Source organism: Aquarana catesbeiana, linkage group LG06 (genome assembly GCF_042186555.1).
Source record: "Aquarana catesbeiana isolate 2022-GZ linkage group LG06, ASM4218655v1, whole genome shotgun sequence".
Lineage (NCBI taxonomy): Eukaryota > Metazoa > Chordata > Amphibia > Anura > Ranidae > Aquarana > Aquarana catesbeiana.
The window spans coordinates 149,034,055-149,060,254 of NC_133329.1; the positions used below are offsets into that span (position 1 = coordinate 149,034,055).

General features: G+C 41.5%; 1 protein-coding gene across 1 annotated transcript in view; it reads right to left on the reverse strand.

Moving 5' to 3' along the window:
• VWA3A (von Willebrand factor A domain containing 3A) overlaps positions 1-26,200 on the reverse strand; it is a 138,169-nt gene that overhangs the window by 30,745 nt on the left and 81,224 nt on the right. Inside the window, exons 17-26 of the mRNA XM_073591043.1 lie at positions 24,585-24,704; positions 23,133-23,207; positions 19,879-20,023; positions 12,102-12,282; positions 11,157-11,227; positions 10,665-10,823; positions 8,314-8,404; positions 5,957-6,064; positions 4,119-4,216; positions 750-902 (exon numbers count right to left, since the gene is read on the reverse strand). Of these exons, the coding sequence (XP_073447144.1) occupies positions 750-902; positions 4,119-4,216; positions 5,957-6,064; positions 8,314-8,404; positions 10,665-10,823; positions 11,157-11,227; positions 12,102-12,282; positions 19,879-20,023; positions 23,133-23,207; positions 24,585-24,704 (1,201 nt within the window). The remainder of the gene's footprint in view (positions 1-749; positions 903-4,118; positions 4,217-5,956; positions 6,065-8,313; positions 8,405-10,664; positions 10,824-11,156; positions 11,228-12,101; positions 12,283-19,878; positions 20,024-23,132; positions 23,208-24,584; positions 24,705-26,200) is intronic.

The following is a 26,200-nucleotide window of genomic DNA, read 5'->3' on the forward strand; positions in this document are numbered from 1 at the left end:
TCTTTTTTTGTTTATAGAGCAAAAAATAAAAACCGCAGAGTTGATCAAATACCACCAAAAGAAAGTTCTATTTGTGGGGAAAAAAGGACATCAATTTTGTTTGGGTACAACGTCGCACAACCGCGCAATTGTCAGTTAAAGCGACGCAGTGCCGTATCACAAAAAATGGCCTGGTCAGGAAGGGGGCAAAACCTTCCGGGGCTGAAGTGGTTAAAATGTATGAGAAACCCCCAAAAAATGTGGGTTTTGGGTAGAGAAAAATTAGAACCCCAGACATGTTCTCTTGCTGTCTGATTACCCACACATTCACCCTCTCTATTTCTTCTGGTGACCATAGTCACAGAAACAGAAAGATCAAATGTTACAGTTGTCACCAGAACATAAGGTGAGGGGAATCTTCCAATGGGGACACCTGTTGCTGTGAGAGCTTTCTAAGAGAGGAATTCCCCTTATTTTGGATTGATCTCCTCTTACTTGCTTTTGCATCTCTAGGACAGGAAGATACATTTCCTCAAACAGACACAGGCAGCAAAAAAAAAAAAAAATATGAGAGTTTTAACCCTTCCCTGCTCTACAAAAAAAATTAAAAGATTTGGCTATACCTAAGATTTATACATAAACTCTTCTTGTATCTATTCAGACATGTATACACACTGATCCCACTGATACATCTCCCATCAAATTTTATTAGTAGCCACCCACAATATACTGTATATCAAAAAGTGCTCTATAAAACATTAAAGACTCACGTTAATCTCCACACTTGGGAAAATAGTGCAGTATTTTGCAGAAACCTGTTTGTGTAATGCCGGCACCAACTTTTTCTGGTGAGTGCAGTCTGGTCCAGATACCAGCTTGGTAAGCTGTAACTTCAGCTTCTTCAAACTGTACTTTTTCAGCCACTTTTAAGAAACAGAATACAATAAATGTTCATCAAATTTGAGCAGAACTTTGACTATATAACATAAATTTATCTACAGATTATCTTCAATGACCACTACAATATGATTGCATTTGAGTATTCTAGTAAGAAGTCTAAAGCTAATGTATGCACAAAGATATACTTCTGTCTTGATAAGTATGTATATTATTGGTCAACACTGGCCATAGGTAGAGAGATGTTTCACTGAGTGCTATGCACTTTGCAACTAACACAATAATTTCCCTGCTCCAGCTGATGGTTAAATGCCACAAACATGACATGCAGTGTTAGATTGCTTCCTGATCACGCAGAGATTTTTACACTTACTAAAAACAAGGCATTTGCAAACTTGCATTGGTAGACTGCCATTATCAGAGAGATTTTAAGAGAGTAAGAGGGAAAAGCAGCACTAGTAAATCAGCTGTGCTGCAGTGCAATGGACATGTTGATAGGAGAAGAAAGCAGAGTGACACCTCCCCTATTATAATGAGCTGTGCTGTGGGGACAAAGCTGTTGTAAGGCCGGGTTCACATATGTGCGACCGCAGTTTCCAGCATGGGGTCCGTGTGTTTCTGTTCACTGGTTCAGGTGCGATTCACGTCTGCATTTTTTCAAAAAAAATGCACAGGACACTTTTGGAATTCGCACCGCAGCCACCCTGGACATGTGTGAACCGGCTGCATTGGAAGCCAGTCACACTCGCATGTCATGCGAATTGGATGCGGTGCAAACCGCATCCAATTCACACATATGTGAACCCGGCCTTAGGCTTCATTCACACAGTTTTTAATTACAGATCTGAATGCAGCTGTATTGTTTTCAATGGAACCATTCACACAGGTGCGGCAAACAGAATCCAAAATACTGCGTCTAAGAACATACTTTACACGTATAGCACATGTTTACGTGTTTGTAAGCGAGTGAATTAGGTCTAAACAAAGGGGGAAAATAAACTAGCATTATGTACTCATTCACACATTTACGCAAGTAGTTTACTGATCATTGCACATAAATTTTCTCCTAGAAAACATGTGTAATAACATCAGTAAAATTTTTATGGCCGAGTGAATGAAGACTAATCCAAGGACTAGTTTGACAGAAATACAAATCCTTTTGGCAGGGAAAACAGCTCATATATTGTATATACAGGGGAAACTCATAAAATTAGAATATCATAAAAAAGTTAATTTATTTTAGTAATTCAATTAAAAAAGTGAAGCTCATATACAGTATTATATAGATTCATTACACACAGAGTGATATATTTCAAGTATTTCTTTCTTTTAAATTTGATGATTATGGCTTACAGCTAGTGAAAACCCAAAATTCAGTATCTCAGAAAACTAGTATATTACATAAGACCAATAAAAAAAAGGATAGAGGCGATCAGCCTATGGCACTGCTGGGTTGTTATGGAAGCCCAGGTTGCTTTGATAGCGGCCTTCAGCTCATCTGCATTGTTGGGTCTGGTGCCTCTCATCTTCCTCTAGACAATACCCCACAGATTCTCTATGGGGTTTAGGTCAGGCGAGTTTGCTGGCCAATCAAGCACAGTGATACCATGATCATTAAACCAGGTATTGGTACTTTTGTCAGTGTGGGCAGGTGCCAAGTCTTGCTGGAAAATGAAATCAGCATCTCCATAAAGATGGTCAGCAGAGGGAAACATGAAGTGCTCTAGAATTTCCTGGTAGAGGGCTGCACTGACTTTGGACTTGATAAAACACAGATGGTCATTACTGACTGTGGAAACTTCACACTGGACTTCATGCAACTTGGATTCTGTGCCTCTCCACTCTACTCTACTCCAGACTCCGAGACCTTGATTTCCAAAAGAAATGCAAAATGTTCCATGGTCTCTGACAGAGCTTAGAAAAGTTATTGTCTTCTTAAACTTGTAAAGCCTGGGAAAAAACTTCCCCTGTACTTCAATTTGCTGAAGTACTATTGCATTGGATTCAACTTCTGTGTCTTATTGAAGAGTTATTCTGCCTGCGGTGGTGCCAAGTCAACAGGTAACCATACCATCCAGACAGACTGGCCCAAGGAGGTATGTCAATGCATTAACCACTTGACATCCACGCTATAGCCGAATGACGGCTACAGCGCGGACCTGAATTCCCGGGAGGCCGTCATATGACGGCCTCCCATGTGCATGCGCCCTGAGACTCGGGTGATCACCGATCCAAGTAAGGGGCCGGTCCCGGCCCCATACCATGTGATCAGCTGTCAGCCAATGACAGCTGATCACATGATCAAAACAAAAGATCTGTGATCGTTTTTTTTTTCTCCTTGCGCTGACAGCGCAAGGAGAAAAAAAAGCCGATCACCGGCTCATCAGCAAGGAACATCGGTCCCGAAGATATGTGCCACCAGTACCCCCTGCCAGTGCCACCTGCCATTGCCACCTGACAGTGCCCACAGTGCCCACCAGTGCCACCTATTAATGCCCATGAGTGGCACCTATCAATGCCTACAAGTGCCACCTATCAATGCCCACAAGTGCCACCTATCAATGCCCAGCAGTGGTGCCAATCAGTGCCACCTAGCAGGGCTGCCTATCAGTGTACCAGATCAGTGCCCATTATTGCCACCCATCAGTTCCCATCACTGCCACCCATCAGTGTCCATCACTGCCACCTATCAGTGCCCATCAGTGCCGCCTCATCAGCGCACATCAATGAAGAAAAAAAATTACCTTTTTTAAAATTTAATATAAAAAAATTTTTATTTTTTTTTAAATTCGGTCTTTTTACATTTTTTTAACAAAAAATAAAAACAGCAAAGGTGTTCAAATACCACCAAAAGAAAGCTCTATTTGTGGTGAAAAAAATGATAAAAATTTCATTTGAGTACAGTGTTGTATGTCCGCGCAATTGTCATTCAAAGTGCGTCAGTGCTGAAAGCTGAAAATTGGCCTGGATAGGAGGGGGGTTTACGTGCCCAGTAAGCAAGTGGTTAAGCAGCATTTGGAACAGAACAATAACTCTGCTGATAACTCCTGATGGATGCCTATGTGTCTTTGTCAAATTCAGTGTTATATCCATAACACAGAATTTGGCAAAGACACATAGGCATCCATCAGGAGTTATCAGTAGGTGATGTTTTTCAGCGAAAAAATTTACAATCTGATTATTATCTTTACATCCAAGTTTCGTAAATCAGCATCAAAGTTATGGAATAATGTATGTCTTACCGCTTTGGATGAACAGCATTCCTCTTCTTTAGGCAGTGCAATGAAGGGGATACTTTTCCTTACAGTTTTTGTTGCTGGATAGTCTTTGTACACCACCCCTGTGGGATAAAGACAAAATATGGTTCCTGTTAAAGTAGAACTCCTTCCAAAAAAACTTTATTCATTGTTTGCTAAAGTAGTGACAGGTTAGAACCATCATCAGAATTACATTCTTATGTTCCTGTTAAGTAGATTACCCTTCACTCCACAGGAAAAGGAGTGTGCGGAAATTTCCACAATGAAACAAACGGTAATACAAATCCAAAAGGAGTTCTAAAGCAGAGTATGCATGGATTAAAATTCGGCTGGTTCAGCAGGAACCGGACAAATTTTCAACGATGAATGGCCGTTCCGGTTCATGAGAAGTTGATCTTTCAGCACTAGTGAAATGCTTTTTTTTCTATTGTCAAAAAATGCTGTTGCACTTTATCTTTTGTAGCTAAGCTACCAGGATAAATTGAAACAATTAATGATGATTTTATTATTTAGTGGGTTAAGCATTGTAGATGCAAGTCTAAGTTTTCCCACGCCTGTGATTCTAGAGGAAGCTCAACCAACCACCTTTCAAGGCCTGTGATCCTAGAGGAGGCTCAAGCAGCACTCTGAGGTTGTCCATAGATGGACTGAAAGTCGACTGGTTCAGCAAGGCATTACATTTTATGAAAAAAAATAAGAAAAGCCTTTAATTTTAAGACTTTTAATTTTTTTTTTCTTTTAGCAGCTTAGTAGATGATCACTACTTATTCTTATGTGGTAGTGCAATACATTTTTAAACTTTAATGTGCTTTGCGGGAACATGCAGGCTTTGGGGAATGAGGGAGCCCAAGTTTGCGGAGGCATGAGAAGCAGACTCCTTGGTGTGACTGAGGATTACAGTATCTGGAACTAGTGTGAGAAGTTCCTGCGCTGTCTGTGCTCAGTGAAATATATAGAATCATAAAGAATAATCTACATGATCTACCATATAATCAACAATATCTGTTATAACAAATGACAAAACATTGCAATAAAAGTTCATAATGTGCTGCGATTCTTCAATATCACGATGATTCCATTAAATCATCCGTGTCATCCGTGCAGAAAAACCAATAGTGATCCTTCTCCTTGATGGCGCGTATTCTTGGATCCTTTCGCAGGTTTTGAAGCATGAGAAAGCCCATGCACTGCAAGACGTGTTGCTGATATAGAAGGGGCCAGCAGAGGGCGCCAACGATATAGTGTAAATGAGTGTAATGTGTGGAACTGAATAGGAAAGGGAAATAATTAATGGGAGCCTGCGTCTCTCAGATAATACAGCTTGCCGATAGAGTCAGGGGGCTGGGGCTTTAAGAGACAGGCGGAGTTCCAAGGAAAGTGGGAGTTCAGGTGGGTAAACGTCTCCCTCTCTCACATTTTTGTTGAGTTTTTGTTTGTTGAGTTCTCATCAATTGACTTAATTTGACTTTCATTCTCATTTAGTTTTCATCACTGAAAACATGCAGCTGACAAAAACTATGACAAAAATAATTTTGTTGACGAAATTAACACTGCCATGAGCAAAGCACAAGTTTGCATTCCGAGCACCCAATTCCATTCCCACTGTAACTAAGATGTCAGAATTAAAATTTTACCTCTATGTTTAATCATGTAACCCACTGTACTTGAACTCATATAATACATATATATATATATATATATATATATATATATATATATATATATATATATATATATATATATATATATATATATATATATATATATAATGATTTGGTTAATAAACTAGCCAGTCAGTGTGCAGACAAAAATAATTTACTTACCAATATTTCTTCCATTTTCAGTGTAAAAAACATCAAAAGATGCTCTCTGTTGTTTCTTTTGTTTTACTTTCTTGTCACTAGCCAGATCCCAGTCTTTAAATGCCTGAGCTAAAATAAAATCAATGGCTTTCATTTTTCTATTATATTTCCAGATTGATTTGAGGCAACGTCCTTTTCAGAAAGACAATATATGATTACAACTTAAATTATACTGTATGTAACCCCGGTCACTGATCACTTGCCATCTTCCAGTAGATTTGGTGTGTGTACAATTAATTAGTGTCATTAATAAAAAAAACCCTCTCATTGTGTATACATCCAAAAGTCTGGATCAAGTTCATATAAATATTTTACTATTTTTCTCTTATAGAATAATTTAGTTAGTGAATATTAAAGTATGTCTCAATCCAACAACAAAAATGTACATATTGCACTTTACCAGTCCCTGGATGTGGTACCTGCACGTGTTTTAGGTAAATTTTCTGCAAGTACAGAGTACCAGCTGATTCTGCCAGAAATCCAGTGCATGTAACCTCCTGTGCATTAAACTGAAATCTAAAACAGACTAAACTATTAGCCTTCCCAGTTATCTTCTTTCATCTACAGAAGGCCTCTCCACTATGTGATGGAGATGAAGTGGATGTGTTTGTAGCCCAAATCAGGAGAACAGACTAGGTTGCCAACACTGTTTCTCCATAGATATAGTGCAGTCTATGAGTGTGGTCACTCTAGGACAGGAAGTGTGGCACTGACAGGTGAAAATAAAGGGGGAAAAAAAGCCTGGGAAAAAAAAAACAAATGCAGTCACCACATCTACGGACTGGCAAGCTGTATATTACAGGTTTGGGTAAGGGTTTAGATATATATTTTAAGTGTGGGGAAATTCCCTCACCATAGTTACATCCTACCAGTAGTTACACTAGGGATGAGCCCAATTACACTAGAGATTAGGGTTGTCCCGATACCGATACTAGTATCGGTATCAGCACCGATACCGAGCATTTGCCCAAGTACTTGTACTCGGGCAAATGCTCCCGATGCTTCCCCCAATACCTTGAGAGTCAGCAGTGATCGGCATGTGGGGGAGTTAGAAGCTTCTCCCCCAGCGGCTTTCAGCTGCTTTAGTGAAATCTATACAGCGGTGATCGGTGCTTGTAACTCCTGCACACGCGATCACCGCTGACTGTCACAGTATCCCCCGTGCCCCCTCCGTTCCACTGTCCCTCTCCGTTCTGCTGTCCCTCTCCGTTCCGCTGTCCCTCTCCGTTCTGCTGTCCCCCTCCGTTGTGCTGTCCCCCTCCGTTGTGCTGTCCCCCCCTCCGTTGTGCTGTCCCCCTCTGTTGTGCTGTCTCTCTCCACGTCCTCCTCCTTCCTTTGTGTATGGTCAGCTGACTCTGTCCATTCACATAACTGAAACATTGTAATCTCCTGTGATTATGATGTCTCAGTTTATGAATGGAGAGGAGCCGCTGTCTTCTCTCCATTCATTTTCAGTGCAGCTGAGGCTGCAGAGAAAGCGACTGGCGAATCTCTATCCTCGGTCTCTTTCTCTGTCTCAAGGGGGAGATATCAGGGGTCTGTTAAGACCCCTGATATCTCACCAAAGCCCCCCAACAGTGCTGATTAAAAAAAAAAAACACAAAGTATTGCAATAAATAATAAAAAAAAATTATTGTAAAAAAATAATAAAAATTTAAATAAAAAAACACAAAGACAGCGTCCACCCCCTCCCCCCCTGAAAAAAAAAGAAAAAAAAGAAAGCATTTTAAAAAAACAAAAATAAAAAATTGTAAAAAAAAGAAACACTGCCACGTGACATTAAAAATAAAAGCATCGGTAATCGGTATCGGCAGGACTTGAAAAAAAGTATCGGTACTTGTACTCGGTCTTAAAGAAGTGGTATCGGGACATCCCTACTAGAGAGCAGTCTGAACCTGCCCGAGCTATCCCACCGGGAAGCTGTCGAAGTGGATAGCCAATCATAGGTGGCGGAGGCAAAACCCGCCTTGCAGCTGCACACATGCAAACCCATCTGTGCTCATCCCTAGGCACCATCCAGTGCATCTTGAGATCCTACTTTTCTGTGAAAAAATGGGTGTTTCCAACCCTCCAGCTCCAATATCATAATTATAAAGAATAACAAAGATCCAGTAAAGAGAATGAGAACATTCATATTATCACAGCAGGTACGGTATATGTCTGAAAAGTTTGAGATCAGAGCCCTCAGTGACAAATGTTTTGTCAATTATTTGAAACTATGAAGGTTTTAAAATGAATGAAACTGCATTGTTATTAGATCTCTTAAACTCACAAAAATTCAGTAATTGAATGCAAAGTTGGAATTAAGGCTCCTATACCTGGAGGGATGTCAGCTTTGGCACTATTTGGTCTCCACAACAATGCTTTCATGTTAGTGTCCTTCTTCCCATCTTGATCATTCTTAATGCCCTAGACATTTGAGTAAATAGATAAGATACCATGATTTTTTTTGCAAATAAACAGTGCATTACTACTTCAAGGTCACAATTCATCAAACTGGCTTCTTCAAAAATATTCAAGTCATTCATTTAAAAAAAAATAAACGTTCAGCTTCTGCTTGTTTTAAGTAGTAACATAGTAACATAGAGGAGTCCTCTATCCTTTAGTATTAAAATAGAGGGCTCTTCCCTCCTTGAGTATTAATATAGAGGGGTCTTCCTTCTTTAGTTCTAACACAGAGGGGTCTACCCTCTTTTAATGGTAACATAGGGAGGTCTTCCCTCCATTAGTGGTAACATAGAGGGGTCTTCCCTCCTTTAGTGGTAACATAGAGAGCTCTTCCCTCCTTAAGTGGTAACATAGAGGTGTCTTTCTCCCTTTAGTGGTAACATAGAGGTGTCTTTCCACCTTTAGTGTTAACTAGGGTTGCACCGATACCGATTCTAGTATCGGTGTTGATACCGAGCATTTGCATGAGTACTTGTACTCGTGCAAATGCTCCGATGCTTGACCCGATACTTGGGCAGTCTCAGGGATGATCGGTGCGCCGGTGGGGGCAGTTACAAGCACCGATCTTCCTGTATAGCTTTTCTGACAGTAGCTTCTCCTCCTCTCCCTCCAGCGGCTGTCAGGGAGATTGGTGCTTGTAACTGCCCCTACTGCTGCACCAATCACCCCCCGCTGTCCCCCTCTGTGCTCCCCGGGTCCTGCTCAGGGTCCCCCTCTGTGCTCCTCATGTCCTGCTCCGGGTCCTGATCCGTTTCGTCCTCCGGGTCCCCCTCTGTGTCATCCTCCGAGTCTCCCTGCATCCTCCCCGGCTCTCCGTGTGCTCCTCCAGTTCCCCCATGTCCCAGGTCTTTTAGGATGGAGAGCAGAGGAAGGAGCCGATAAATATGTTATTTACCGGCCTCTTCCTTTTCCACTGTCACATGACATTAAAAAAATGTATCGTTATCAGCGAGTACTTGAAAAAAAGTATCGGTACTTGTACTCAGTCTTAAAAAAAGTGGTATCGGTGCAACTCTAGTGGTAACATAGAGGTTTCTTCCCTCCTTGAGTGGTAACATAGAGGTTTCTTCCCTCCTTTAGTGGTAACAGAGGTGTCTTTCCACCTTTAGTGGTAACAGAGGTTTCTTCTCTCCTTTAGCAGTAACATAGAGAGGTCTTCTCTCCTTTAGCAGTAACATAGAGAGGTCTTCTCTCCTTTAGTGGTAACATAGATAGGTGTCTTCCCTCCTTCAGTTTCCACAAATTGCTGGGGTCAGAAACTACAATTTCACACCTTTGTCTCCAAGGTCAAATCTGTTACTGCAGCTGACTTTTCATATGTAATACCACTCAAGGAGCATGACTGATGCTAAGAGAAAAATTGTAATCATTCTAGAAATACATTAAAGTGACACTAAACTGGTTTAAAAATACAGAATTCTCTATTCTATTCTCAAAATTCTATTACTATCAGCATCCTTCAAATTATCATTTTTGGTTGCTGTGATCTGAGTCTCTGTTATAGGGTGACTACGTTCACTCCACATGGATCCATTGTATGTAGGAACTTTGCTACCCTCTTTTGCTCACTCCTTAGATGAACTATGACGGACTATGGAATTTGTAGTGTGCATAGAGCAGTGCAAATGACTGCAAATAACATCCACTACTCACTCCAAGCGGTATTTAGGAGGGAAAAGAGAGGTTCGGGAGCGCACAAAGGATGCTATAAGTATTCAGAAAAACACAGCAAGAAACAATTAAATGGAAAATATATTAAAAGGCCATTAAGTAGTAGATGTGTATAGATTCTTTTTTTTATCACAATTCCTATGTGGGGGCTGGCATACTTTTATCCAGGTGGTGCGATGTGCTGTTTCAGTGCATCACACGGTTTACAGTTTTTTTTTAATTTATTGTGTGTACAAATGCATGTTTGCTCAAGTCTCCTCACAGGGGTGTGCTGCACTGCAGTGACATTTGTTGCGCTGTGGAAAAAATGTATCAAGTCTTCATTTTTCAGCACCGCACATCACCTCAGTGTTGTGATGTAAACGGGGCACATAGGAAACAATAGTTTTCTATGTGCCCTGGCAGTGACTTGCACTCTTCTAAGCAGAACAATCGCAGACCACCGTATATAATGTGAATGAACTCTAAATTGCGATGTAGAATCAGATGTGTTATTTGCTTTACCATACATGTCTTCTACAATGTAGTAATGTCAGGTGACATAACATACCATTCTGGCAAGTGTGAGCGCAGTAGGTTTTGGAAGTGGCAGTGATTTTGGCCTGCATTTCTCTGTCTGATATGGCACCACTGATCCTTCCGCTGGTGGCATCTGGTTCTCCTCTTTATTCCCAGTGCGGCGTTTTAACGTTTCAATCAAAAAAGCACACTGCAAGGTAAAGATCACTGGAACTTAACAAATTTGTTTATTTTCATAGTGCATGCCACTAACATACCGTACATGTAAGTTGACAACTATGGCTTATTTAATAAGCCAAGGAAAAAAAGCAATAATGTGCCTCAACTTTGTTCAATTTATTGTCACGCGAACAATGAAATATGATTAACTGATGGTTGTTGTGGGTTAGTGCACCATATACAGTGCTCTTTGCCTTATAAAATAGAGATCTTAGTCAGCATGAATTTAAAAAAAAAATGTTTAAGGGGAATCAGCAACATTGCTGAGACAGTAAAGATAAGTGAAGATAAGAACCATACTGACCTTTTTGGAGTAGTTAAGAGCCTTTTCCATCTCTGAGACAAGACAAGTGATGTCATCACTTTCAATATTACCTGCAAATAGGTCAATGCGTGACATATACAGATATAGTTTAATAGTTATATTAGTGCCTTAATTATAGTAATGACTTATAGCTTTGTATATAATGATGTTAATGACAATAATGACATGATAAACAGAGTGACAATTTGGCAATACAAGATCTACATCAACACATTCAAAGTGGATTAAGGACAATGATATGTAGGAAGACCAGATGATAATCAGGATGCCTAACTGCTTATGAGGCAATGGCAGGGTGGTGATGTCAGAGAGTGTGCACTGTAGGAATAAAATCACCAAATCTCCTGATGAAACTAGTTTGAAGGTCAATAGGAAATTCCATAAGACTTGCACACCAGTCTGTGCTTGGCACGGAGGTGAATTAAAGCTAACCTAAAGGCAAACAGATAAACTAACTGACAAAATATTCAAAATTTCTGTATAACCAGGCCTGGGATTTACGCAGCTCAGTCAGACAGCACAGTCAGATAGATAACACAGGTGAAGGAATACAGTGGAGTCCTCTGCCCCCCTAGCTGGACAAGGAAACAGCAGCAGAAGACTGACAAGGGCATCTCTCTGCTCACTCTGCTTTCTCCCTGTATCAGCATGTTTCTGGCCAATACATTTGCATGCAGCATACCTGACTGGCTACCAGTCTCCCACTAAGAGTCCTGCTGCATAAGGAATTGCATTTTACATTTTAGCATAGTTATATGTTATTCAATCAAATAAGTTCAACATATAAAAAGTAATTTTGCATTAAAAGTTGTAGAATTAGGTCATGAGGTTTGTAGACTGCAGAGGCATATGATTGACATTTTACCACATTTTCACAATCTGCTGTTTTTTTTTTTAATTTGTAGATTCTTTCTGAAAATGTACCTTTGTCAGCAAACCAGTGAAACCTTCCATTAGTGACATGAGCCAAATCTTGTAGAACACGGACTGTGTCACTCCTGTCACTGATGTGATCAGAGCTGTCATCATCAATACTGAACAAGCAGACATGAAGATGTAAATCACAGCCAGAGGCAGCTTCAGACAAGTACGCAGACACTACATGCTGCAGCGGAGAGGAAAGAGAATGTTTTAAATCAACTGCACATTACTGACAGCAGTTTGTTATAGCAATCTACTAAACATACTGCAATACATAACAAAACCTTTCTGAGAAATGTGACATTGTATACAGTATTTATTAAATGTATGTTGACCCTTTATTCTTGTACAAGTCCATAAATTGACTCATGAAAGATTTATGAGGGCTGCCATTACAAGCCTTCTTCTGAAAATGCTAGATGCCTGACTACGTCTGACTTCAATATGTTCCACACAAAATCTAGAACAAGAATGCTTTAAGTGAATGGTAGAAAAGCGTCAGAACTATTTATCTCTGTACTTGTTTAGGGTCAGTAACGGACAGCATTAAAGTCAAAGTATCAAAACCATAACCAGGAATGTAGAAATCTAGGAGGGTTAACAATTGGTGGCCTATTTCAGGATTTTTTTTTTCCTCAAAGAATCATACTTACCTAGGTGGATGCATCTTCAGTCCGATTCTACATTTGTCCCCCACTAAGCCTGAAAACCAAGCGATCAAACTTTGCCAGGTGCCGGTCCATGGTCCTTTCTCCAGCCTGGACTGGCTCTGTGACATCAGCAGACAGCAGGCTTCAGCCCGCTGTCTGCTAAAGGCGGGTCACAGGAGTGCAGAGTGAACTGCACTCCTGTGAACCACAGGAGAAGTACAGCCAAAGAAGCATTGGCTGTACTTCTCGTTTAATCTCTCATGACAGTGTCCCTTTAAAGTTGACTTTCTACAGAAACTGTAAAATCTTTATTTTTTTGCCAGCTCTCTGCCCCCCTACCCCCCCCAAAAAAAAAAAAAATAGAAAAAGAACTGCTTCTCCACATAAAATAAAATAATACTTACTTCAACCCCACAAGAATGTACTTCAGACTATTTAAGGAGTACATTCTTGAGGGATGGCAGACATGCCTCCCAGAAGTGTAAGAAGGGGCCATGGTAAATGAATGAAAAAACAATGGGGGGGGGCAGAGTTTCTTGAGCAATGGCTTTTAAACCCATTTGTGTTGAGGAAAGAAGGGATAGGGGCTGGCAAATAAGCAGGCCTTTCAGTCAGTTTTAAAGTATCAACTGTCTCCAATAGGAAATCTTTACTTTGTGAGAATTGCAACATAAAGAAAGCTGGGTGTTTGTGAGTATCAATAGCATAGCACGATCAACTGTAGATACATGCACTGCAAGAATTAACTGCTTATTTAGGTCTAGGGACATAGAAAAGAAGATGTACGTATCTAATCCGCACTGCTAGATAGGTCCCTGCAGAGACTTCTGATGTCATCAATAAATGCAGGGGGTCCATACCCCACACTGGACGTAATGATGCCAAAGGGCAGTTCACTGCTGGAGCATGGGAGAGCACAGTCTGCCAGGGGAGTGAAGATTGGGTAAGTAAAAGTTCTCTTCTCTTTCCCCTTGACCTAAATGAACAGTTTACCCTCTTTCAGTGTGGGCACAGAGCCACTGCAAGAAGGAATTTTCAGATTTGCCAGATTTGGGCTTTAAAAAATATGTTTAATTGATGTATTAATAATTACAGAATTGTATCAATTTTTGCCTTTTTTACCTGCCTTTTTAGTGTCAGTTTTAAGCCAGCACATAAAAAGGATAGCTTTGCAGTACACAAAATCAGGAAAACATACAGCCTTGTCCAGTAAAGTCATCCAAAGAGCAATGACAATGCTCAAAATACACTACGCAATAGCAGCCGGTTACAGATGAGTTTGTTCAAGCTAGTTTATAAAAAATGTAATTTGATTGGATTCCTCATTTAATCATTCTAGTAGTATCTTATTTAAATTTTCATAAATATATATATATATATATATAGTGACAGTATGAGATGCTGTCACTGTAAAATTGGTCGTTTAAAGCAGTGGTTCTCTATCCTGTCCTCAAGTACCCCCAACAGGCCATGTTTGCAGGTTTTCTTTTATCTTGCACAGGTGCTTTAAATCAGAGTCAATGGCTTGGTATTTTGGACAGCTATTTTATCTAAAAAAAAAAAAATTCCAAAACATGCCTGTTGGGGGTACTTAAGGACAGGGTTGAGAACCACTGGTTTAAAGGACACAGAGTGCACGGTGCAGGACTGCAGAGCATAGATGTGGACTGGAGAAAACTGCTCTCGCAGCTTTCTCTGGGTTTTGGTATTCCTACATGGGGCTCTGTAGTTTGGATATTCCATAGTATCTCGGGTGGGAATCTCTAACCCTGTGCCCAGGTTTTGTGGAGGACCAGCAGGGTGTGTGCTCAGGTGAGCACAGTCCTTATAATGAAAGTATGGAAATACCTCATGACTCCCAGTTGGAGACTGCTCCATCCCAAGAGAGGCTAGGAGTCAGAGGCTGCAGGTGGCAGCCATAGCACGTGTGTGTCTGCAAGAGGCAGTAAACAGCCTGAGGACTAAGGCGAGAGCGGAGCTGTGGGCATTAAAGTAAACACTGAGGAATCCTGTGGTCTGTGTGACCAGCATAAAGAGCAGAAGTACTGCTAAAGAGAGAGCCATGTAGGCTAGCATTTTCTGTTTATGTGTATTTGCTGGAGAAGAACCCCTGCATTGGAAACCCTGTATGTTTTGGACTTTTCATTTGCCTTTTTTAATTGCAATATTTTTATTGACTAATTTTCGGACATTGTCAAGAAAATTATATAAATTCTCATGTAACAACTCTGTAATAATCAGTAAAGAACCAAATCAACACTATGAAATGCTAGGCCTTAAGCAAAGGGTGTCACCCCACACTCCCGCCACCCCATATGGGAGCAAACTGTGACGAGGGCAGGATAACATCGCCCAGCCTCAGGTTAAATTGTTTAACATCATAAATTCTGTCCTGGGTTCCATTGTTGAGGGCTTCAGGACAATGGTTCAGTCAGGCAAGTTCCAAAATCTGTAAAAATGAAGCTAACAAAGAGGTGATATCAGGTCATTATGAGAGAACTCACTAACTTTTTAAAGAATCTAACAAATGTAGCGAAGAACAGAACCAAGAAGATGAACTCTCTTATTAGTCTTAAATCACAGTTAACGCTACCTATCACCCTCTATAATACAACCGAAAGTCTCACAACTGACCCTTGAGAGAGAATTTCTCGGCGTTGTGAAAAAAAGAGGGAAAGTGGAAAAGGATAGAGACAGAAGAAGGAGAAAGGGAGAGGAGAGAGGGGGAAAGAAGGGGTTGTTTATTTTATGATCTTTGGCACAAGAGGAGAACTAGGTGAAGATGTAGAAAAATTAGGGGAAGAGCAGCTCGGTGTCTGCGCTATACCTATGGTCACGATAAAGGTACATGAATGTATGAAGCCCAGGGTTCCCTTGTTTGTTCAAACAGAGTACTTTGGTCATCGACAATACTAGCAATTCTTTCATGTATCATAATCCATGATATTTTGTGTTTAAATTGACTGTAAGAAACTACGGGTGTCTTCTATGCTCCCGCAATAGTGATCTTAGCTGCCAGCAGTATAAAGTAAATCAGACGTTTCAACGGACGCGGCCACTCATTGGGTACAACACTGAGCAAGGCCAAGCTTGGTTGCTGATCAATAGAGAGCCCTGTCACCTTGCGAAGCGTCGAGAGCACCCTTTTCCAGAATGCCCTAATTTTAGGGCACTCTGGGGCGTGGCCTAGTGTATGGAGCTGTAAGACATGCATCGGGGCAGCTTCTGGTCCTGACGGCATCTGCAGCCTACATGAACCATGGGAAATCTAAGATGGCGCCGGCGCCCCTATCTCTGGCCCGCTCTGAGCCAGCAGACACCCTGCAGGTACGTTCCAGGGGCTGCTCTGCCTCCCTTACAGACTTTGAGCCACCCATACACAGCCCCCACAGCCTCTCACAAGCCTCACTGTGCTCTGGTGATGGCTGGGATATGGAGTCGCAGATGTGATCCCTGCATGCATACATGCGATCCCTGCCTACAAAAACTTTGAACATTATCTCTACCACATAGAGAAGACATATAGGCATGGAAGACGTAGAGAACACTACTGATGGCATTTGCAATACTTTACAGTCTCACAAGGTGACCCTGAATTCCTACACTGTTTTGCTGCAGCAGCTCATGTATCAGCAGGATGACATCGAGAAACGTAACAGACAGAACAATATCAGAATCCGTGGCATCCCTGAAACGGTGGCGCACAAGGACCTGGCAGGGGCAGTCACTGCCATTTTTAATTAGCTACTCCAGCAGCTTAAAGATGCTCCTTTTGAATTGGACAGAGTTCACAGGACCTCAGGCCCAAAAAACCCTGATTCTTCCTTTGTCCGCGATGCACTATGCAGGGTCCATTTCTACAAGGTCAAGGAGGAAATTATGCGGGCCATCAGCACACAAAATTCCATCCGGCTGAATGATACCCCTGTCATGCAACTTCCAGATCTCTCACGCCAAACCCTGGCCATGAGACGCTCTCTGAAGCCACTCACATCTCTCCTCCTGGAGAAACACATCAAGTACCAGTGGAGGTTCCCATTCCAGCTGCAGGTCCACCATGAGGGCAAAACAGCCCTATTTCACACCTTGGGAGATTTGCCGCAGTTCCTGAGTACCCTAGAGCTATCCCAGGTCTCCTTGCCAGACTGGCCCCTCTCTCCTACTACCCCGGGTCTCCTGTTCATCCCACAGTGGCAGAAATACAGCAAGAAGAAGCGCCCCAGATCTTCCTCCCAGATGCCCCCAGCACTGGTTCCTGTTATTTCTGCACCTTTGTTCCCGGAGCAGGGACTGCTTTTCCCATTGTTACGGCCCAGGGCACACACCTTACATCCCTGACCCATTAGGGCACAAGACCTGGATCTATTGTACAGTCTGTGCGCCAGCTACGATTTTGTTTTTGCTCTTTTTTTTTGCACTTTTTTATCTTTTTTTTCTTTTTTGTATCCAGACGTTCAGAAGTCTCCTACCACAATGTAGCTGGCCTATATGATTATGACGGTATAGGTTACCCCACCTACTGCCACTGCTCTCATCTCATCCCCCACATTGTCCTCCAGATTCCCCTATGCCTATCCGATGACAATATGGAGGACTATATGTTTTATCATGTGTTTCTATGCCTTATAGCGTCTGACTGAGAGATCTGTAGAAGGTGTAAAAAAATGGACTTGCTGCAGTGTGCTACCCCGAGTAGTGGGGAGACACAGGTTGAAGCTCAACCTGCAGCAAGGTTAAGGGCTCAAAAAAACTTGAGGACTCTGTGCCTGGTGCAATCCAGCAGCATGCTGGGAATAATAACCTAGGGGTGACCAATACAGTCTGTGTGCCAGATTCCCTAATGACAGGTGCTGCGGAGATACTTAGGGAAACCTCACAGGAGCCTGCAGTGGTGAGGCACAAGGTTTCCCAGGACAACTGTGGAGCCGCCTTAGTGGGCAAAAGAATCCCTTTGGAGAAGAAGGGTGGTGTGCTGAGCGAGCGACACACAGGGTGCAGTGCGTTATGACTAAAAACAGCCTGATAAGGTTTATAACACTGCTATGTCTATGAATGCTGATGATAAAGGTATTGCTGATGATACATGTACTTATGTTGGTGATGTGTTCACTAATAAGGAAAGAAGGATGTCTCCCCTGGCAACCAAAAGCAGAGCCACAGGGTTGTACATGGAAGTATCAGGGGCTCTCTATGCGTTGGAGCCAGAGATTTTTCAGGACAGCACTGAATTTGCTCTGGTGGAACAGAGGGAATCTGCACCATACATTGAGAGTTTGTGTGAGTAGTCCACTCACCCTATGTGTAACCCAGTTGGTAAGGGGTTAAGTCAACTGGCCAAAGCTGAAAGTACACAGCTGTGTGTTGTTAGAGCCCCCAGGGCAAGCTGGCCAAAATGGTGTATTGCAGCCTGCTTTGATGGATGATCATTTTTTCAGTGTGAGATGAGTAAAAGCATGTTGTCACCATATGATGTATATAAAATGGACAAAGATACTGTTTGTGCTGCAGAGTCCCTGGTGCCTCCTAGAGCAGGTGATGAGGTGTTGCAGGGCACTCATAATGGAAGCACAATGGAATGGAACAGTTGGGCCAAACAATTACTAGCCATGCTAGACAAGGCTATGTGGACACAAAAACTGCAATGCCAGACATGGGATATGGGACATTGGTCCCTGCAAAGATTGTTTCCCTCCAGTCGCAAGGACCAGATAAGGGTGCATGCATAGCAGATGTGTTGTCCACAGCCCAAACGTAGAATGTAAAGTGTCAAGGTGACAATGTAACAAATGTTGACTTGCAGAGGCTCATTGTTGAGTCATGCCGTGTACACACAACCGGACTTTTGGACAGCAAAGGTCCGACGGAACGAATCCGCCGGACAATTCGATCGTGTGTGGGCTTCATTAGACTTTTGCTGTCGAAAAATCAGACGAACTTTGGAAATAGAACATGTTTCAAATCTTTCCGACGAACTCAAGTCCGGTCGAAAAATCCGTTCGTCTGTATGCTAGTCCGATGGATGAACAACGACACAAGAGCAGCTATTGGCTACTGGCTATGAACTTCCTTATTCTAGTCTGGTCATACGTCATCACGTTCGAATCAGTCGGACTTTGGTGTGATCATGTGTAGGCAAGTCCATTGCATTGGAACTCTGTCGAAAGTCCGTCAAAAAGTCCTTCGGAGTTCAGTCTGCCAAAAGTCCGCTCGTCTGTACACGGCATAAGAGGGGATGAGTGAGAGACATGCATCTGACAGCACTCCAGGGGAGCATCAGGCTGTGATGGGTACCTCCAGTGAGGTGGAGGCCCCTTTAAATGTCTGGGCCTCTCAAGCTCTCAGTAAGATCAGTATCAAAATTACTCTACGTAAAGATACGCAGTATAACAAAAACACAGTCCCATCACCAAACAAAAAATAAAAAACAATGGGGGTTATTTACGAAAGGCAAATCCACTTTGCACTACAAGTGCAAACTACAAGTGCAAAGTGCACTTGAAATTGCACTGAAAGTGCACTTGGAAGTGCAGTCGCTGTAAATCTGAGGGGTAGATCTGAAGTGTGGAGAAGCTCTGCTGATTTTATCATCCAATCATGTGCAAGCTAAAATGCTGTTTTTTTAGTTTCCTTTCATGTCTCCCTCGGATCTACAGCGACTGCACTTCCAAGTGCACTTTCAGTGCAATTTGAAGTCCACTTTGAACTTGTAGTGCAAAGTGGATTTGCCTTTCGTAAATAACCCCCAATGTCACTGTTGAAATGTCTGGACGTCAATTACTGTGTGTGATACACAAACCAGCATGGAATCCGCTGCATTTCAATAATAATGCTGAATAAGCTTAATTCTTTGCTTGGTGATGAGACTGTGCGTTTGTTATACAGCGTATCATTATGTAGAGTAATTTTGATACTGATCTTACTCTTCATTTTGCAATTTTTTGATATAATTATTCTAATAAATACAGGCTTTTAGCCATTTAGGACAAGACTAGTTTGCCTTTTGTGAACCGCTTTGTTATCCCACCTGGGGGCTGTACCCTCATTTATGTGATAACTTTTTCTTTTTTGTATATTTCTTATACTTCTTACTACTCTGTCAGTCTAACAACTCATTATCACTTTTCACTTACAAGGTCTTGATCTGGGACACCACTAGTAAATAAATATATTCCCTGGGATTCTTCATTTTCGCTGTCATTGATGTTAAATTCAATAGCTCTTTTAATGGCACCCACAACATTTCTCCCACCCTCACACTGAAGGTTCAGGATCCACCTGGAAAACAAAAACAAATATTTCAAATGATTCTATTAGCAGGACTCAGCACTACAAATGAAGGGAAGATGTTTCTACACCAATCAGTCTTGGGAAGGCAGCTTTCTATGTTTAGCCTAAAGGTGACCATAGACAGTACCTAATAACAATCTCACAATCCAGCTACTTTTGGCAAAATCTGTGAGACACAAGACATCACTGGACAAGATTTGTCAGGAAGAGTTGCTATTGTAGAATTTGAAAATCCTTGTCTGTTTCCTTCTACTCTTTCCAGGTAAGTCAACACTAAAAACATGTCTGCAGTGTACCTCTTACACTCTGTTCACAGGCTAAGCATGAATGGCTGCACAGTATGACTATTAAAGTTTAGGGACCGGGTAACCAACATTAATACCTTAGGGAGATCAGATCAGGCCTGAACAGCAAACTGGCCTTTAATGTTTATGATAACCTTTGACAAAAATGGAAGCATGAAATAAACAAATGAAAATTCTAGTTCCAGTGGAGGGACTAAACTTCAAAAAGAAGGAATTTGGAGCAGCTGTGCATATTAACTAATAAGCTTCTATCTTCAGCTTGTTCAGTTTCCAGCATTAAAAACTAAAGCTAAAAGTTTATTGGTTGCCATGTACCGCAGCTTCAGATTCTGACTGCTCCAGTCTTACTAAATCCCACCCCCCCAATATATTTTTTTCTCGACTACACAATGTCCTATTAGCTATAGTGACAATGCTAGAAATTAAGGATAGCAGGGCTGAATGAGAGATATCACTCAATTCCCACATCCATGCTAAATAGCTTGGATGGAGGAATTTTTCCTGATGGCTGTTGTTTTCAGGCAGCTGCAGTAATATTGCTTACAGTAGACCATGGTCTCCTATTAAAAAATACATGTGCTGCAGCACTTAATTGTAAATGCATCTGACTTACAGCTTTCTCTTAGTCCCCCTGTATAGTCCCACAAATACTGTATCTGTTGATCCTGTCAGTGAAGTACACCTAATGCAGCTTCCTATGAGGTGTGGCAACTATGGTGCACTGCTCTTGAATTCAAAGCATAGTTGCCACTCTCATGTAGGCTATGTCTGCTTGCAACATAGTGAGATACAAAAAAGGGTGCAGTGGACATGGCTATCAGCATCAAAATTGCTGACTCTCAAGCCTGTAGCTTTTCAATCAGAACCTGGCCACACCTAGTCCTGTCCACTGCTTTGTGGATTGACCACACTGTCTCTGTTGCAGAATCTCCCCCACTGTGAGCTGCAGTGTATGAGAGGGGGAGTGTGGGAGCCACAGATGAAAAAGGATTTGGCTCACTCAGGGAAGTTAAAAGAAGTATTTTGTTTACTTTATGTATCACATAGTGATTGGATTTGGTACTTGTTTAGAGTGCCATACAGGAGCCTTTAGCTTTACTTTAATAACTACTATTACTACCTTGCTGAAAGTTGTGGTAATACGTTGGTATATTATTGCGCCAAGAGGTGTGGAAAATAGTTATGGCATATACAAATGTGAGCTGTGTGCTTCAGTTCCGGAGCTGATTTTATCCCTCTTCTCTGTTTTGTATTGTCAACCTCAGACTATTTATGCTTTAATTAGAACTATACCTAGAAAGACAATACTTAGCCAGGATGCACTCTTACTTACAGTCAGCATGTCACACCATGCAAAATGGTCTTGTAGTATGTTTATTATGCCTCTATCTCCTGTCCCATTTTTATGCAGATGCACAATTCTCCTCACATTCTCAAGCAAATCAGATGCCATTTGGGCCTTCATACTGGGAGGCTGACACCCCCTTTAGCAACTATACATCTGGCAGGGTGCATGTTTTTTAGGACCATTAAAAAGGCATATAGACAACAAAGTGTAAAAGGAGAAGGTATCATTTGCTTGGTACAGCAGTGTTGTATATGACAGCCATGCAGTTGTCTCATTTGCCACTAGATGGCACCCCAGTCTACAGGGAATGCCTACAGCCATTTTCCCTATTACCATAGGCGAGAGTTTATACTGGCATCCCCCTGGGGTCTAACTAGGTGTTGCTGTCTATTAGTTAGGGTCACTGCTGGTACTGTGCAAAAGCTCTTTATGAGTTCATCGCACCCTCCAGGTTGCTGGGCACCCTGCCTGCCAGCCATCCATGTTGCAAATAATGTCAGGGGGTGTTACATAGAGTGCTCAGTCATGAGAAGACTAGTCTGAAGCCAGGAGAGATGCAGCCTGCACTGCAATTTGTACACTTACACTTTAGGGGAAGCCAGGGGCTCCTTCCTCCACTGGGAGGTAAAATTAGGGTATGGCCTTTGCTTGGGAATCCATTGACTCTATTTCTCTAAGCGAAAGGTTATAGTCTCGCTCAATGGATCCCCACTCTTTAAGGATTACTTTGTAACTGTGTTTCCTTTATGTTACCAAGCTGATGTGCCACCACCTGGAGAGTGATTATATGTCCCAAACTCTGAATCAATAAATTGTTCAATAAAGCATCACAAAAGATATGCACCATTCTGGACATTATGCCAATCCTAACCAATGAAAATTTCCCCTGGAACTTTCCTGTGCACTTTTGGGAATGTGTGGTCCCTAGCTGTAGACACAGGTTTGCATAAGCCATAGGATTTTGGTCAAGCCAGGCTGGGTGCCTTTAGGGACATCTAGAGGGGAAAGAGCCAGTAAGGGACATACCAGGAGCAGAAACTTGAAGGTCTTATCTTAAGGATTTGCGTGACCCATTAGAACATCACCCATTGCAAAAATGCATATGTGCTACGGCTGCCCAATTATGTAACAGCATTTTATTACGGAGATTAGGAGAAGAGGCCAAGGCAGGAAAGTAGTGTACTGGACCATCTACAGGACTAGGAAGATTTTCTTACACAACAAATTATTTATAATTATTATTTTTTACAGCAAGCCAGTTTCTAGTAACTATAGTTCTGCTTTAACAGAGAGGAACCAATGTAAAGATAGCTATGCAATGGGGTCATAATACTGACAAATTCATATAGCTATAATGTACCGGCAAATAGCTTGAGTATGAGAACAATGGACTATTTTTCAGTGTTTCTAATAAGTAAGCCAGCTTTTGCACAAATGAACTTACTTCCAAGCACTTTGCAGATTTTCTGAAGTTGGGGGAACCATTCCTGGCTTCCAAAATTGGATATCATTTCCAAATCTGAAAATCAAATATATTATACTTAAAACGTGCATACTGTTGTCTAACATTTAATTACCGTAGCTGGCCATACCCACAATTATATTTAGGTCATTTCATCCTTTCAACTGAAAAAAACAACAGAAAGGATTGAGACAACCTACCAACAACACATTAGATCATTTCATGGTGTATACAGAAACTCTCTGCAGTAGATCAAAATGTGCCATGTGTGTGGATGGAATTCAGTGTTAAGTATGTGCTGGTCATACATGTGGCAATTTCCAGGCAATTTCAACCATTTTCAACCAAGTTTCATTCATTAAATCTGAACTGCAGGCAAACATATACCATACATATAGGGAGCTGTCTTAACTGTCAAATATCTGTATTTTTGTCCATAGGGTCCTTAGATTTACACAGTTCTGGCATATAGGGCAGACAACCTGATTTTTCTTTCGTTCGTCCCCCACCGTGTGACTGGACAGTGAAAGGAGACACAGCACACTGATGAGCTTGTTTCTCTGTCACTCTGCTCTATCCCCTATCTGCATGTTTTTGCACTGCAGTACAACTGATTGGCTTTTCGTTCTGCTTTTCCCTTTCCCGGTCTTATTGCTGTTGTACAGCACATTTGTAAGAGGCTGATACCAGGTCAAAATTACTACAAAATTAAGGTACTTTAAACTGCATTAAAAAATACACCTAATGATGTATAACTAGAGTATATACAAAGCTGCAATAATTTCTGCATTTTACATCTGGAGTTCAGCTCTAAAACAAACCAAATAGATCAATGCAAGCTACTACAAATAATTTCTAACAAAACTATCCAACAGTCTGTACAGTTGGTATTGGGATGCCCTGTTTTATTTGATCAGTTTTGTGAATATTTTACGTGGTTCAAAATTGCCTATAAATTATGTAGATGGCCAGTATAAAGCTATAAATTGCAATTTTCAGTGAATTTTAACACCTTTCCATCTCCAGAAAATTACAAATATAATTGCAAGTCATTTCCTTTAATTAAGCAGTGCTCCACTCACTAATCAAGAAAAGCAAATCCAAAGCCGATTAGCTAGGTATTGAAAGACAAATGTCTCTGAGAAAAGAGGGCACTGAGACATCACCCCATCACTGAATATGCCTGGACCTGCCAGCTGACAAGCAGAAGTGTTGCAATCTCAGTTTAATATCTTTGACTTCTGAGAAAAGCGACAGATCAGTCCAGATCAATCTCATCATTTTGATGAGAACAGCATCATTAAAAAACAAAACGAAAAAACTACCATAATTAAACTAAAGCCTAAATCTTATTGAATTGATCCTTATATGTTTATTGATATCCCCCAATGCATTATCTATGGTTAATTTTAATCAACACATGTGGTAACTTACGATATAATGTTAAATAACTCTTTGTTTCCCATTTGCTCCTCCAGTAAAAGTCTCAGAGAATGCTGGATATGTATAATATGCATAGCATTCTCAACTGACGTGTCCACAAGCAAAATAACCCTGTAGAAAAATAGAGGATTGTGAAAGTTAAGAGTATGCATGAGATAATATTATGGAATCCTATAAACTACTAGGCAGGCAAAGCAGAAATGCCACTGTGAAACAGCTTCACACACTGTTCCCTCAACATGCATCTCTATGGATGACACCACTTTCATCAGAGTCTTCAGATCGTAACAGTGTTTTTTTTAGTTAACACATAGGTTTATTTAAACCCCTATTGAAAAATTTTTGATAACTAAGAGTTAAAGCCCAACTCTGTGAAACCCACACTACAGGTGTTAACTGCTCATTTCTGTCTAGGGGACATAGACAAAGAAGTTTTATTTACCCGATCCTCTATGCTGCATGACTGGTCCCAACAATGTGTTCTTATGCCGCGTACACACGATCGGATTTTCCGACAACAAATGTTGGATGTGAGCTTGCTGGCGGAAAGTCCGACTGTGTGTATGCTTCATCAGACATTTGTTGTTGGACTTTCCCCCAACAAATGTTGGCTAGCATGTTCTTAAATTTTCCACCAACAAATGTGTGTTGTCAGACTTTCCGATCGCGTGTACTCAAGTACAAATACGCATGTTCGGAATCAATGCTCACCAAACACAACATTAGCAGAAGGAGCCCAAAGGGTGGTGCATGACTATTGAACTTCCTTTTTATCAGCTTGCCGTACTTCACTACGTTCGTAATTGTTGGCCAACATTTGTGTGACCGTGTGTATGCAAAACAACCTTCGAACAAAATTCTGCGGTTTTGTTGTCGGAAAGTCCGATCGTGTGTACGGGGCATTAGATGTAAGGTCTTGACAGCATCCAGACCAATGCAGGGTTCATAGACCTGAACTGGACAAGAGGGCGCCAAGTGACAGTCAGACTCCGGAGTGTGAGGGAATGCCGCTTGCCAGGGGAGTGGAGGATCAGGTAAGTTGAAAAGCTGACTTTCTCCCTTGGATGAAATGAGAAGTTAACCCTTGCAATGTGGAGTAAACCCCACTCCAAAAGATAACTTTAAAGTTTCCCTTTGTTGGGCTTTAAAGGTTCCATGTGATTCAGGATACAGCTCATCAAGTTATTTACTACTTACAGCAGCCCACTATTTCTTTTTCATATTGGTGGCAGGCAGCTCAAGTACAACAGTATCTACTCTGCCTTAATGAAACATAAATGTGAAATGAAGCAACACACCACTGCTGAAAGGTCCAGATACAACTTTATTAAAGTTAGGCCCCTTTACCACCAGTGAACTGATCGGGTCCGCCCGTCTGTTTTTCAGATGGACCCGATCGGACCACCCATTGTTCTCTATGGGGTGGCGAATGTCCATGTATTTGCTGTCACCCACTGGCATCCGACCGGATCTAGTCTGCTAAAAACAGACAGATGGGGATAAGTTCGCCATGTGTCTAGCGGATAGGATCGGATGACAATCGACCACAGCGGTCGATAAAGAACAGCGGGCTGTGTCTTTGTCCGCACTGCATAGCGGAGCGGACA